The sequence below is a fragment of the Rhinoderma darwinii genome, chromosome 6 (assembly GCF_050947455.1).
Source record: "Rhinoderma darwinii isolate aRhiDar2 chromosome 6, aRhiDar2.hap1, whole genome shotgun sequence".
Taxonomy (NCBI): domain Eukaryota; kingdom Metazoa; phylum Chordata; class Amphibia; order Anura; family Rhinodermatidae; genus Rhinoderma; species Rhinoderma darwinii.
Window position 1 is genome coordinate 34,741,242 of NC_134692.1, and position 13,608 is coordinate 34,754,849.

The 13,608-nt window shown below is 39.1% G+C and overlaps 1 protein-coding gene across 3 annotated transcripts in view; it reads right to left on the reverse strand.

The window, feature by feature from the left end:
- Nucleotides 1-569: 569 nt before the first annotated feature.
- The window catches only part of ATF2 (activating transcription factor 2), a 63,661-nt gene continuing 50,622 nt past the window's right edge, over nucleotides 570-13,608 (reverse strand). For 2 of the 3 annotated variants that reach the window (XM_075829497.1, XM_075829496.1), the window contains exons 11-12: nucleotides 11,066-11,171; nucleotides 570-3,139 (exon numbers count right to left, since the gene is read on the reverse strand). In XM_075829497.1, coding sequence (XP_075685612.1) covers nucleotides 2,913-3,139; nucleotides 11,066-11,171 — 333 coding nt within the window. In that variant the 3' untranslated portion in view covers nucleotides 570-2,912. The remainder of the gene's footprint in view (nucleotides 3,140-11,065; nucleotides 11,172-13,608) is intronic. The other variant, XM_075829498.1, reaches the window with a different exon arrangement.

Consider the following 13,608-nt stretch of genomic DNA (forward strand, 5'->3'; position numbering starts at 1 on the left):
GTCTAGACTGCTCTTATAACAGCAGTACATCTGTGTAGTCTGGATCACCCTCTATAACAGCAGACTGGTAGTATAGTCTGGACCAACCTCTAGAGCAGTAGACTGGCTGAGTAGTGTGGCGCACTCACTGTAACAGCAGTCTAGTCAGGTAGTCCAACTTCAACCCTATAAAAGCAGTTTGGCTGTGTAGTCTAGCGTGCGTTTTCTGTAGTTTGGATCTATCACCTAACTACAAACAAAACTCAAAAGCTACCAAAAGTCTATTAAGAAAAAGTTCATTTTTAGGGTATGTGCACACACACTAATTACGTCCGTAATTGACGGTCGAATTTCGGCCGCAAGTACCGGACCGAACACAGTGCAGGGAGCCGGGCTCCTAGCATCATACTTATGTACGATGCTAGGAGTTCCTGCCTCTCCGTGGAACTGCTGTCCCGTACTGAAAACATTATTACAGTACGGGACAGTTGTCCTGCAGAGAGGCAGGGACTCCTAGCATCGTACATAACTATGATGCTAGGAGCCCGGCTCCCTGCACTGTGTTCGGTCCGGTACTTGCGGCCGAAATACGTCCGTCAATTACGGACGTAATTAGTGTGTGTGCACATACCCTTAGGCTTTCCAGCTATTTATTATGTTATTTTAGAGTAAACCTACAGGTTAACTCTGATTTGCATTTAAAACTCATAAAATAATTACTTTAGATTAAAATATTTAATTTAGTTTGGATCCACAAGCAGTCAGAGTTTTTGAAATGTGAGGAAAAAAATATGCAACCACTATTTGTCGCTGGTATGCTGCTAAACTAATAATTTTATATACATAAGATTTGTGAAAAACGGCTTTAAAATCTAGTAAACACTTTTACTTTCCTAGTGATCCTTGAAATATTGCATTGTGAATGAAAATACATAATGGCACATTGAGAGGACTCCATATCCTGCAGGCAACCTCGATAATTTAAATGTGTACTTACAATCATCTCCTCCAACACAAATTACCTTACATCATGGAATGTTAGTTATCAATCGTCACACACATAAATATATATATTTATATACATATACTTTTTTTTTAACCTGCAGTCTTCTATAAGCCAGCATCACATTGAAGGCATTGTAAAACATTCAGGCATAGATTGCTGGCAAAATCTATGGCTTCCATTCTCCCCTTCCTGTTCCCTTACACTCCTGACTCAAACACTAAAATAATATTAAAGAGGTTCTTCGACAATATATAAATAGGGGTAAAAAATAAAAGCACTGCATGTGATATAACATCCTAATCTACTGTATGTGAAAAGGGAATTGTAATATAAAGGGTGTTTCCACCAGAGCTCCTTACTCCGGATGATCCTCTATAGTCACCTGCCAGTCTACTGAAGCTCTGGTGGTACATACTGACGAAGAAATACCAATTCATCTGTCCACAAAATTTATCTTCCAAATATAGCCACCGGTCTCCATCGAGGTATCGATTTTTAGATGAGGGCACAATTCGAACTGGCTCACAGGAGAGATTTTGCAATCTTGACAGATTTCTTTAGCATGGCATGCTATAATTCCCTGACCCCAATGGGGCTAATTTTCCCCTATGTCAGCCACATACAAAATTCGGGCAAATTTCATAGGAAGCTTATTAACCTATCAATATTCTTTTAAAGTGTGGAAGGAGACCAAAGAACTCCCAAGAGGAAATGCATGCAGATACCGGGAGAACATATAAACCCTATGCACATGATGTCCTTAGTCAGATTCTAAACCAGGACCCCAGTGCTGCAAGGCCACAGTGTGGATCACTGAGCCACCGTGCGGTCGCCGGATCGGCACATAGTGGTCAAATTTGTTGTACAGAGTACATTAGGAGGTTAGAATACATTGAGTGCCTTTTCTACATATAATACATACATATATTGCCAAATAACTCCTTCATTATAACCTAATGGTTTGTCTCTCCACGAGAAATGTATCAAAAGTCTTCTACAGAATAATGATAGTGCTTACACAAGAGCTAAGCTTGCAAATACAATGGAAAACGCATGTTCCAAGTTGTCTAATGCAGGTCTTTAGGCTCTTCCTGGCCATCAAACTTACAGTGAATACAAGATTGGAGAGCCAGTGTAGCACAAACAGAGGTGAAGTTCCTGACACGATCCTGCTAGTTTCTAATAAACTAGCGCTCCATGGGAATGGGGTTCTTTTCACTATTTTCAGTAGGTTTGCCACAAAAAAAAAGGAAAATAAATAAAAAGGCAACTAAAGAATTATTGCACTTAGATTACAACTTCTGCAAATGATTTTGAATATAAAAGTGCGGTGGTCGTTCTTACCACTAAAAACGTTGTGCAATTAGAAAGATAAAAAACATAAATTACAAGCAAAATTTAAATAACATATTTCACTATTCTTCCTTTCCAGCTGTGCAAATGAAAGAAAAAAAAAAAAATGGCAAAAAGATTAAAAGCAAAAGCGATTTTGTCTTTCTTTCTCATGCCTAGTGCATTATGACCTTAATCAAGATCAAAAGGGACTATGCAACTTTGGTATAAAGGTGACATAGTAATTATTATGATAGCTTCTGCCCTGGGTCTCAGGAGACCGCCCAATATCGCTTACACGAAAATAGGGTTCATTTAAATGTTTTTAACCCCTATAAGTCAAACATATGATACATATGTTTATATAGAGGGGGGGATTGCAATAATTGATTGAAAGCAAAAATATCATAACGGAAAATAAGAGACACTGGCCTGAAGAAGGGCAGAACTTGTTCCATAGCGGCTACATTGTAAAGCATAAAATAAGAGTTTATGTTATTTTCACCTCTTAAGATAAAGACTGGCCCTTTACTGTTGTTTTGCCCCCTGAAGCCACCAATTATCTGCTAAGACCTGGCGTGGTACATATTTCTAATCAACTTCCTGAAGGCTGCGAAGGAGGAGGGGCCATCGTAACGTTTGAGGCAGCTGGTTCTGTACTTTGATCTGCCATCTGGGTGAGAACAGATGTCGCTATTGCTTCTGCCACTGAGGTGGAGCTCACGCCATTGGAAGTGCTGATTGAACTGTGCTGGATTGCTTCGGTCTGTGGGCTGCCAGGCATTGAAAGGTCTTCTGAGCTATCATCTTTTTCAGCATCTACTAAAAAGATACAAAATATACGTCAGCAGATGTATGTTTATGCGCAACGTGCCCAAATATACTAAATGTATATACTACCCTATATACCATAGGATCCATGTACATTATATCCATGAAATTCAATGATTACATCTCGCCGGCTTGCCAAGAACTACAGTTAGCTTCGAATGTTAGAATCGAGAGATTTGAAGAGGTTGTCTGGTTTAGGTAAACCGTTTTCAAATACCCTATTAGTGCAATCTGAGTTAACAGATGGGAATCCCTCATTCATAACTTCCATTAAATAGCTGCTACCACAGCTACAGTGTTTCTCACTCTGGAGGACCTGGCATGTCTGTGCGATACATAGACAGCTCATTGATTTTAATGGGCACCATGCAATTCTTTATTTCCCCTGTGGTGGTGCTAAAGGAAAACGAATCATATGCTCCCAGGTTCCCCCACAGATTACAGCTAATCAATAGGGGTCCAAGCAAAGGCATAATCTATCATCAGCCTATTTTGAGAAGACTTTTGTAACAAAAAGGGATAGTAAAAAGCTGACAACCTCTTTAATGTCATACATGGTGTTAAACCAATTGTCCAGCCTATAGCGATCTTCTCCAGCTCCACCATGAAAATGCCCGTATAGGTCAGATGAAAGGGAATATTGCTTATATGGTGGGTGCAGGAATAAGCTGCCACCCGGCACCTCTTGAAAACCAACCTGTCTAGTTTCTCCCAATGGCAATAGAGGGATGGCCTGCTGCCCACTAAAGACGTGAGCTTATCAGCAGGATCTACTGAGAAAAATCTCATGTCTACGGCCATACTCTCTAAGGTCCCCTAATGAATAGATAACTCGCATTGAGTGGTTGCAAACCAAATCATGGATCCCAGTACTAAATGAATATAAAGAAAGATTCCAAACTGATCTTTGGATTGTATAGCTTTTTGCAGTTTACTTCTGGCAATCACACTTTTTTTGTTGTTGATGTAAACAGTGACAATGTGAATGCTAGGGATACACTAATTGCGTGCTCCTTGCCTAAAAGAAATCAGAAATTGCAGATCGCACAAGACTAAAAATTTTTTGAACATTATGCCCTTCCCACAGAAATCTACTGGCCCCACATCCTTTTACAGTTCGCAACGCAGCATATCCCTTTAAGGTTTCTAATGGAATACCAGCAGAGCAAATAATCTTCCAAGCAGCTTCATTAACGTCCCGCAGCATCTGACTTTTTCTGCTATCCAATTTAGATCCAATACAGAAGAAAAACGAAACACGTCAACTGCACAACCTTTTAGAGATGAACGGGCAACAATGTTGTTCTTGAAAATTTCGACTGTAAACCGGTTTAATTGAACTAATGCCGTCTAATTATAGATGTGATGTAAACACACCTTGTAATGATTCCATAGCAAATAAAGATTATTTTTCACATTTATGGGGATGCCTTTCCATTAAGTGCAGCCAGTGATGATGCCGGCACCTGACTGTAATGGTGCGCACGCGGGAGAATAAGCAGTATTTAGAGTCTAAATGCCACCAGCTGTTCCAGAGATGCACAAATTAATTGGGCTCAGGGCACCGAAAACATCCACTATTCCGCACGCTGAATCTAATAATTTAGTCATTCTGAGCGGATCCTAAAAAGATAATTAAGAAGCCAATGAGAATACATCACTGTAAATTGTAGATGGCAAATGTGCAAATTGCTTTGCTAACCAACAAACATTTTTAAATGGTAAGGTAATGATGATGATGTTTTAACACATAAAAGAGTTAAGGCGAGCGCTGCTATGTTGTAAAGAGACCAGCAATCATGATCCGAGCCGATTGCTTATTTGTGAACAGATTTTACACTAATGCCGCTGCAAGGACGCCCCAAAGTAACTTTGCAAACATGTTTTGACTTAATTATTGTTTGGAACCGTAGCCGAAAAGAAAAATTACAGACAAATGGAAACATTCACTTTATTGTAATCCGCCAATTTGAAAATGTAGAAAATTGGTGCCTTCGTTTTGTTAAAAAATGTATGTATGGCTTTTTCTAATGAATATAAACGTATTCACCTATATAAGATTATTATTGGAATCGCTCCATTTAGAAAAGTGAATTAAAGGCTACGTATATGTTCGAAAGTGATAATTATATATAAATGTCAGTGTGTTTGGTGCAACTTTCAAATGAGTTATTAAAAATTATTTTTACTTTTTGTGATTGAGCTGCTTTGTATCCTGTATACAGAGCAGCTGTATTGTTCGCTTAATCCTGTACACGTTAGGTCAGCGGGACTGACGGGTTCAGTGACACCGAGTCCTGCGTGTAATCCACCTTTCCATCACTTTCGAAGGTATACAGTCTTTAATTTACATTTTTATTTTAAAAAATCACCTACGAAGGTGCACATAGCCCTTAAGCAATGAAAAGTAGAAAAGTTAAATAAATAAAATAAAAAGTAATAAAATGCTAAATTGTGGAGAATTTTAAAGGGGTTGTCTTATCACAGACAACCCCTTTAATATGAGTGATGCTGAGACCCCCTTGCCAGCAGCTGATTTTGCAGAAGGAAGATACACGCAGCTACACATGTCTCCTGCAGCGGCCACTATAGGTGAAATGTAGTATTACATGTAGCTAATTAACTAAATGGCAATTTGAGTAATACATGGATGAACCCGGTCTGCCAGAAAGGGAGCTGCTAGTTGTTAGTAACTCTCTGCTCTGGCTCATAGAGGGGGCTTCTAATATGGAATCGGGCATATGGAAAAATTGACCCAATAGCGACGTTCTGCTGTTTCAATGATCGGCCAGCTTGAGCCATATGCTGATTTCCAAAATTATAGGGTCCCCAAACCTTTGTAGCTGCTTAGAGATCTCCGTCACTTGGAATCTCTGATATAATATTTGATATAAAGGGGCATTCAATTCAATACTGCTTTGTGAAAAAGGGATCCTCCATACACAATGAAGCGGATACCAAGTGAGCATTTTGGCATCTATTTCAAACTCATTAAAGTGAAAGGAAACCATTGCTGAATCTATCCTTTATGTAAGGCTTGAGCATTAGTATAGAATTGGCCCTAATTCAACACTCCAGTCGACTCTATTGGAAATTATTGGAAAATGTTGTGTGTACTATGCGCTTTTAAACATTCTTATTACATATTGTAAAATGAATATGAAACCTAATAGACTAGAATTCTTGGTATTCCATCACTGGGCAGAAATACTCACAACTCAAGACATGCCGGGAAATTACCTTATGATCTGGCAAGCACCAAGTGCAAAGGGATAGGCCATCTTTCCTGCAAAGTCCAGTTTAAGGGAATCGTAACTTATTCTCTGAAGGTTTACTGTTGGAGCAGAGCGGAGTGTCACACCCCAAGAGTAGGGCCTGAAGACCAAGCAGAAGGCATTTTCCTACCTAGGTTCTTTCTGCTTTGTCTTCAGGTTCTTGAGGTCTTCCACTGTCCGCTGCAAATTTTGGTGGTCCAGCATGTTTGATAGGTCCCAAGCATGTTGGATTAATGGGATTTAACACGAATGATAGATCGATCGATCGATAGATAGATATGAGTTAGATAGATAGATAGATAGATATGAGTTACATAGATAGATAGATAGATATGAGTTACATATATAGATAGATAGATAGATAGATAGATAGATAGATAGATAGATAGATAGATATAGATAGATTTATAAAAAAAACATACATTTGCTTTTATTTAGTGACAACTATTCAAAATGAGGAAATGTAAGGAATAATTCTATCATACAGCAGAATCTTCCAATGACAGCACATTTAGCCATCATAACGGTGTAACTCCAGGACCTCATTTACTGTGCAGGTTAATATACGTGCGGAATATTTACAAGGTTATTGGGAAGACATCAAAGACAAACACAGCACACAATGGCAGATATTGGGAGCGTCTATTTGACATTATGTGGGTTTATCAGATATAAAGTATAATAGCCTCATCCTCCCGGCAATCATTGTTAATACCGGTCTCCAACGTATGCCTATGCCGATCCAATTTACGGCAAAATGTTATTCTCTAGCCCTGTCAAATGACTGTGCCTCCGTGTAGTAAGATTTATCAGCTCAGAAATGACAAAATCAGCTCCCTAAATATATATGGCGATGGAAAGTTGCCTTTACCGCTCAATTCTTTTAAATTAAAAAATATTGCCTGTTCTGATAAAACCGCTTAAAATGACTACAAGTAAAGATGGAGGCTATTAAGTTTTATCGCGAGCACCTGAGGAACTGTTTGCATGCAATTCAAAATGTTTCTTTATCCTCCTGAATTACTGACACTGGCAAATTAAAATGAAGTGGCTGCATATGGCAGGGACAATCTTCACATTTACAAATATCCTGGAATATCATTAAATCATAAAGGAGAAAGCTGTGGGTTATATATTATGAACGTTGCCTAATGCGTTCCCAGCTTTGTTATTTGTTACAAATTTGTGTACCAGGGACAAAATTGGCCATTTATTCAGTGGTAGCAGCTGGTTGGAACGCTGTATATCACAGACAAAAAAAGAGAGCGGAGGCAAGGCTCAATTAACCTTCCATATGCCAAAGAGGTGACTAGTCACATTCTGATGGACAGACGTTCCAGAGCATCTGCTTTCATAAGCTGTCCGTCTTACAGTGTTAACATTATACAGACACCCATGAATAATTAGCAGCAGCGAGGATTCATGGATTACAGGGGCAATTTTTATTCCAGGTAAAGTGTAGTTTTTTCTCATTAGGGCTCATCCTGACACATGTTTTGCTTCTGCCATGAAATATGTCACGGTATATCCAGTTAAAAAAAAAGAAAAGATGTGTACTTCCCCTTTAAAATCAGTAGAAGGACTATGTAAAAGAAAGATATAAATAAAAATTGGTGTATTTTGGGCTTTGGTTGTCCAATCAGTTGCCAGTTGACCTTCGTTAAAAAAATAAAATGGATCCACTTGAGTGAAAGAGGACAACATGTTTGATAGGGAAAAAGCAAGAGTCTTTTCATTTAGATGAATGAAACGTAGCCGTTCCGTGTAAGAGAATCCGCAGCAGATTAGTGTCAGCAATGTGGACGAAATTTTAACAAATCTCATCTACAGGCCATGGAACATTTTCCACATGAAAATCAGAGCATTCTATGGATTTTGAAATTCAAAGCATGCTCATTCTGCCCTTAGACCACATGCACACGTTGTGTATTACGTGTGGATTTCCGGCGGCACATCCGAAGTATAATACGGTACTAGCAAAGTAAATGAGATTCTGAAGTAATCTCATCTACCTGTTGCAGAACTTTCCCACACATAAATTGACCTTTGGTGCGCTTTTTAAAATCCGAAGCATGTCAATTTATCTTGCGTTTCCGCGTGAGGATTGTATCTGACAAATCTATAAAAAAAAAAAAAAAACACACAAAAATCTGCAGCATAAAAACTGCTCCTATTTCCGCATCAAAATGTAAAAACCGCAGCTAAAAACGCATTAAAAAAACATTTTCTGAATCAAATTACGCAACGTGTGCATGTAGCCATAATCTCGCATACAGGCACATACATGTTCAGCAGAAATCTAACTAATAAGATTAACTCTTTCATCACAAGAAGGTATTTCAGGCAGTGTCACCAAAACTAAAATGTCTTATTTTAGAATCATGCTTTCTTAAAAAGACGGACAGATTTTAATTATTAATTTCATGATTTAGGAAAAAATGGCCACCAATAGGTAAAAGAATGCAATTTTTTGACTTTTAGACTAGAATTGTTAAATGCCACGTTTTTTGTCATAAACACTTATTTTTCTTTTCCTTCTATGTTGTAACTTTATAATTTATTCTGATTTTCAACAGGGAGCACATGAAATGTATCTTCTCTTTGCTTTTCTCTATAGAATTAGATCACTATTATCAGTGCGGGTGCATCAGGGAATGCTGGTTAGACACAGAATCTCAGAATACCTCCTGCCCTTATCCTATAATACAGGTAAACCTATGATGTCATAATGAGGTCATCGGTTTTAAAGCAACCACCAGAATGAGGAAGCAACGGCTTCCACACTTGAGAACAGAGAGATCAAACTGACTTATGTCTTTAGTGCTTCCAGTAACTGGAAATTATTCGGTCAGCTCTTTGTCACACTACAAGGATTAGGCAGCCACTGTGGCGGGAGATGGTCATTTACGTCCAGTGGTCAGGTAGAGATTCCACTTATATGAGGTTTAGACATGAAAATTATCTCCATAATTTGAAGAGAATGGACCTTATTTATCAGTAAGATTGTTCTTGTTGCCCTTAGCCACCAATCAGGATTCAGCTTTCCATTTCTTAAACTGGAAAAATAAAAGCTATACTGTGATTGGTTTAGACATACAAAACGGCTTAGATAAATTTAGCATATATTGCTACATGTCAAAAGTCATACGGGTAGGATCCAGCAGATTCAATCGTTATGTAACCTGAATACAAGCGTTCCCAGAGCGGTTCACAAAGCTAAATGTTGAATATAGTCTGGGCCATTGTGGTTAATAGCGGAGATTAATTTTTTCCCCTTCTAACAGAATATCTCTGCATCTAATTCAATGTCTATCTGAGCTCTTATTATTAAGTTTAAAGGGTTATTCCCGTCATATACGTTTATGGCATATCCACAGAATATGATATACTGTAAATGTCTGATAGGTGCGGGTCCCAGCTCTGAGACCCGCACCTATCTCGAGAACCGGGTCACCAGACCTCCGTCTCGCCTGGTTAAGTTGGCAGCAGTATACAGGTAGAGAATAAATGCATAGAAGGCCACTTCTACATTCATTATCTGGCTGGATGTGACGTCAGCATCTGACATATGTACGTACTACAGCGCTGTCACACTCTGCTGGAATATATAGACTAGGTCAAAGTCAGACAATCTGTGGCTCTTTAGCTCTTGTGGAACATGTCTCAGGATACAGCTGTGTATAGCACCTAAGCCTGATGTATATGCTGGACACATAGCCCGAAGTATACAACTGTATGCCATATAGTTACATATGTCTGCCATTGATTCCCATTGTAAAAATAAAAATAAAAAAGTTATACTGTGATGTATACATACTTTTACAGGATGACCTTTGTCAAATATGCTTTCCAATATACTGTTTAAAGGTATGGCGATGCACATAGCGATGGACATCCAGCCCATTATAGGCTATATATATATATGCATATATGTATGCATATATGGCGTACTAATAGTAGAAGTCTGTCTCTGCCTGGCCACCAAGCTTGCTGCAACCTATAGATTGACTGTGGTGACAAGGAGGCCATGCTGAGACTTTTAGTCCTACAAGAGCAGACAGTCTGTCTGTCTCCGAACATTAACATTCCAAGCACTAAGCCACCAAACAAAAATATTAGACATTTAATTCAAGATGTGGAAATCAATGCTGTGTTCAGCCGGAATAAATCTCATTATAATCAAATCAAACTCAAAATATACATACATATTATTTTTTATGTGTTTATTTCACACACTGGAGAAACTTACCCGAGTCTTTTGCATATGTTTATCCTACTGTATATGCGGAAACAGGAGCACAATAGCTTTAGGGATTTTTCAACATACAGTACTACGGTAATTAAGAAACGCTTGGGGGGGGGGGGGGAAATCTGCAAAATGTTTTAGCGCTTTAAGTGCCAGAGAGACTTACAGTCAAGTTAATCATGTGCAGCAAGAAAATATTTCACGGAGAGCAGTGTGGAGATTAATTCTATTGAAACAACATCTGAATGAAGCGAACGCTAACCTTCCCTTATTTGCAATATTTAATGTTAAACACTAGAAGTGCATATGAGCCTTCCCATATTAATAGAGGCACGGTTCATTTTGGCAGTATTTCACTATGTAGCCCAAGGCCATGGGTAATGGAACATTACTCACTATGATAGCCAGATTTCTTCTGCATGGCGGTTACAGGGCAATCTTTATGAGCCAGAAGAAGCTGTTTCAGCTGCGCCACTTCATTTCTCAGCAGGGTGACTTCATTCTAGAGGTAAAGGGGAAACTTTCTCTTTAGAACCAAATGGAATAAGTTCTCAAAGTTCATAGCAAAGTAATAAAATCCACGCAGTGCTCTGACAGCTCTGGAGGGGGGACTTTACAAAATGTACAAAAGAATACCTGACAAAACGGACAGAAGTGAATCAAAAATGGAGGATATGAAGTTACAACATACAGTTTACTATGGATATTATCGATATCTGATTGATACATAAAATAATATGGGGTTATATTTCTGTTATCGCAACATTCAGTGACATTTGTAACAAATTTATTTGCAATAGTAGCATTGGGTCCCTTATTAGAATTTATCTTGTGTATACATCCCTAAGCAGCCCCGTTATTCCAGAAGATCATTTTGGCTTTCTCCTGGGCCAAGTGAGGCAGCTGACTGGGATCCAGTAACTGTAAGGGTCAATTCACTTGGCAGATTTTGCTTGGCGGTTTAATTATTCCTCCCTTCCACTGACTTCAATGGGAAGTTCAGGCGGAATCCACCTGAAGATCAGGCAGGACGCTTATTTTTCCAGCCGGCTGGAAAAAAAATCAGCTAGCAAAAAAAAGAAGCGTCCGACTCCCATTGAAATGCGAGGTGGAATTTTCTGCCAGGAATCTGCCGCAAAAATTCCACCGTGTGAACAGGACCTAATATGCACTTGGCCAAGTGCTCACCCCAAGACCAGTAATCCTTAATCTTGGAAAGAAGTTCTGAACAGCGGCTTCTCCTGCATGTCTCTTGTAGAAACAAAGTGTATACAAAACAAAGGAAATATAGTAAAGGACATGATTGTAGAGATCAGAAGGCCATGTTCACACCATGATCACTTTCCGTCAGGGTGTTGCATCACTTACCATGGCAATAAAGTTGCAGCATGTAGTCCTAGTCTTGCCATCAAAATGACAGAAACCTCGATGGAACACCATTTTGAGTAAATGGAGTCGATCGGGTGCCATCGTATGATGGATGTGGCACAGCTTTCCTTGTTTCCGTTATAAGCAAAAGCCATAGCGCAGATGTGAACATAAATATAGTGGTCATTTAATACTCTCAGTGCTGGAGTAGATAACCAGTTAATTTGAACAAATAGCAGGCACTATCCAAGCAAAATTAATTCTAGGAAAAAAGGCACTGAGAGATGGCATGTGAAGGTACAGGCGGTACAAGTCTTGATTAAAAGATTATTAAACTGGCAATACACAACCTCATTTTGACAAGACAAGAACCTGGCCGTCTAGGGGTAGATAACCAGCACATCGAACAATCAAAACCAGACAATCTCGCAGAGATTTTCTTAAAGGTTTATGCAGGTGCTAAAAAAAAAAAAAAAAAAAAGAGAGAAAAAAAAAAGGGAGAGGGCCAAATGCCCTATGGGCCACAGGGGTCATCTTACCATCTATGGTTGCGCTTCCTTGGAGACATTTTAGGCTGGATTCACACGAGGTCATTACGTCCGTAATTGACGGACGTATTTCGGCCGCAAGTCCCGGATCGAACACATTGCAGGGAGCCGGGCTCCTAGCATCATACTTATGTACGATGCTAGGAGTCCCTGCCTCTCCGTGGAACTGCTGTCCTGTACTGAAAACATGATTACAGTACGTGACAGTTGTCCGGCAGCGAGGCAGGGACTCCTAGCATCGTACATAAGTATGATGCTAGGAGCCCGGCTCCCTGCAGTGTGTTCAGTCCAGGACTTGCGGCCGAAATACGTCCGTCTATTACGGACGTAATGACCTCGTGTGAATCCAGCCTTATACTGCAATAAGGCGACAGAGGAATGTTATAATATTTTATGGAGGAAACCTCAGAATTTTTATCTTATAATGAACCGGCTTGTGGCCAAACCCCACTGTAACCCGTCTTTTATGTCTAGTGGTGGCGCTGTTGCCCGCAATAACAAATATATATTTTTTCCCAGTGTACAACCATTTACGTATTTATGCACCATTAACAAAATAAACATTTGACAGCTCATTTTAGAAGGAAAATCTTAAGTGCAGTAATAAGAACAGTTTTTTTAAGGATGTTTTGCTGTAACTTTGCTGAATATGTAGTAAACACGGTCACACTCAGGACTTTAGTTCTTTAAAAAATAGTAACTCAAGGAAAAAATCTGAACTGAGGATCACCCATAAATTCCATGTTGGTTAACACCTTATGAGCCTACACAGCACACATTGCAATGCAATTTATACAGCGTTTTTCAAAGAATAGGCATTTTTAATAGGGCAAATATGGCTTCGCTCCAATGGGTTAATTTTCACATAAAATCTTTATGAGCTGTTGAGAACTGGCTGCAAAGTGAAGGTAAATCATTAGAGAAGATGGCAAATACATTGAAAGTGGAATAGACGGTATAGGCTGGGCAGTAAAACTAATACATTAAATAATGGACAGAAATGCACAATATTACAACAAAAAT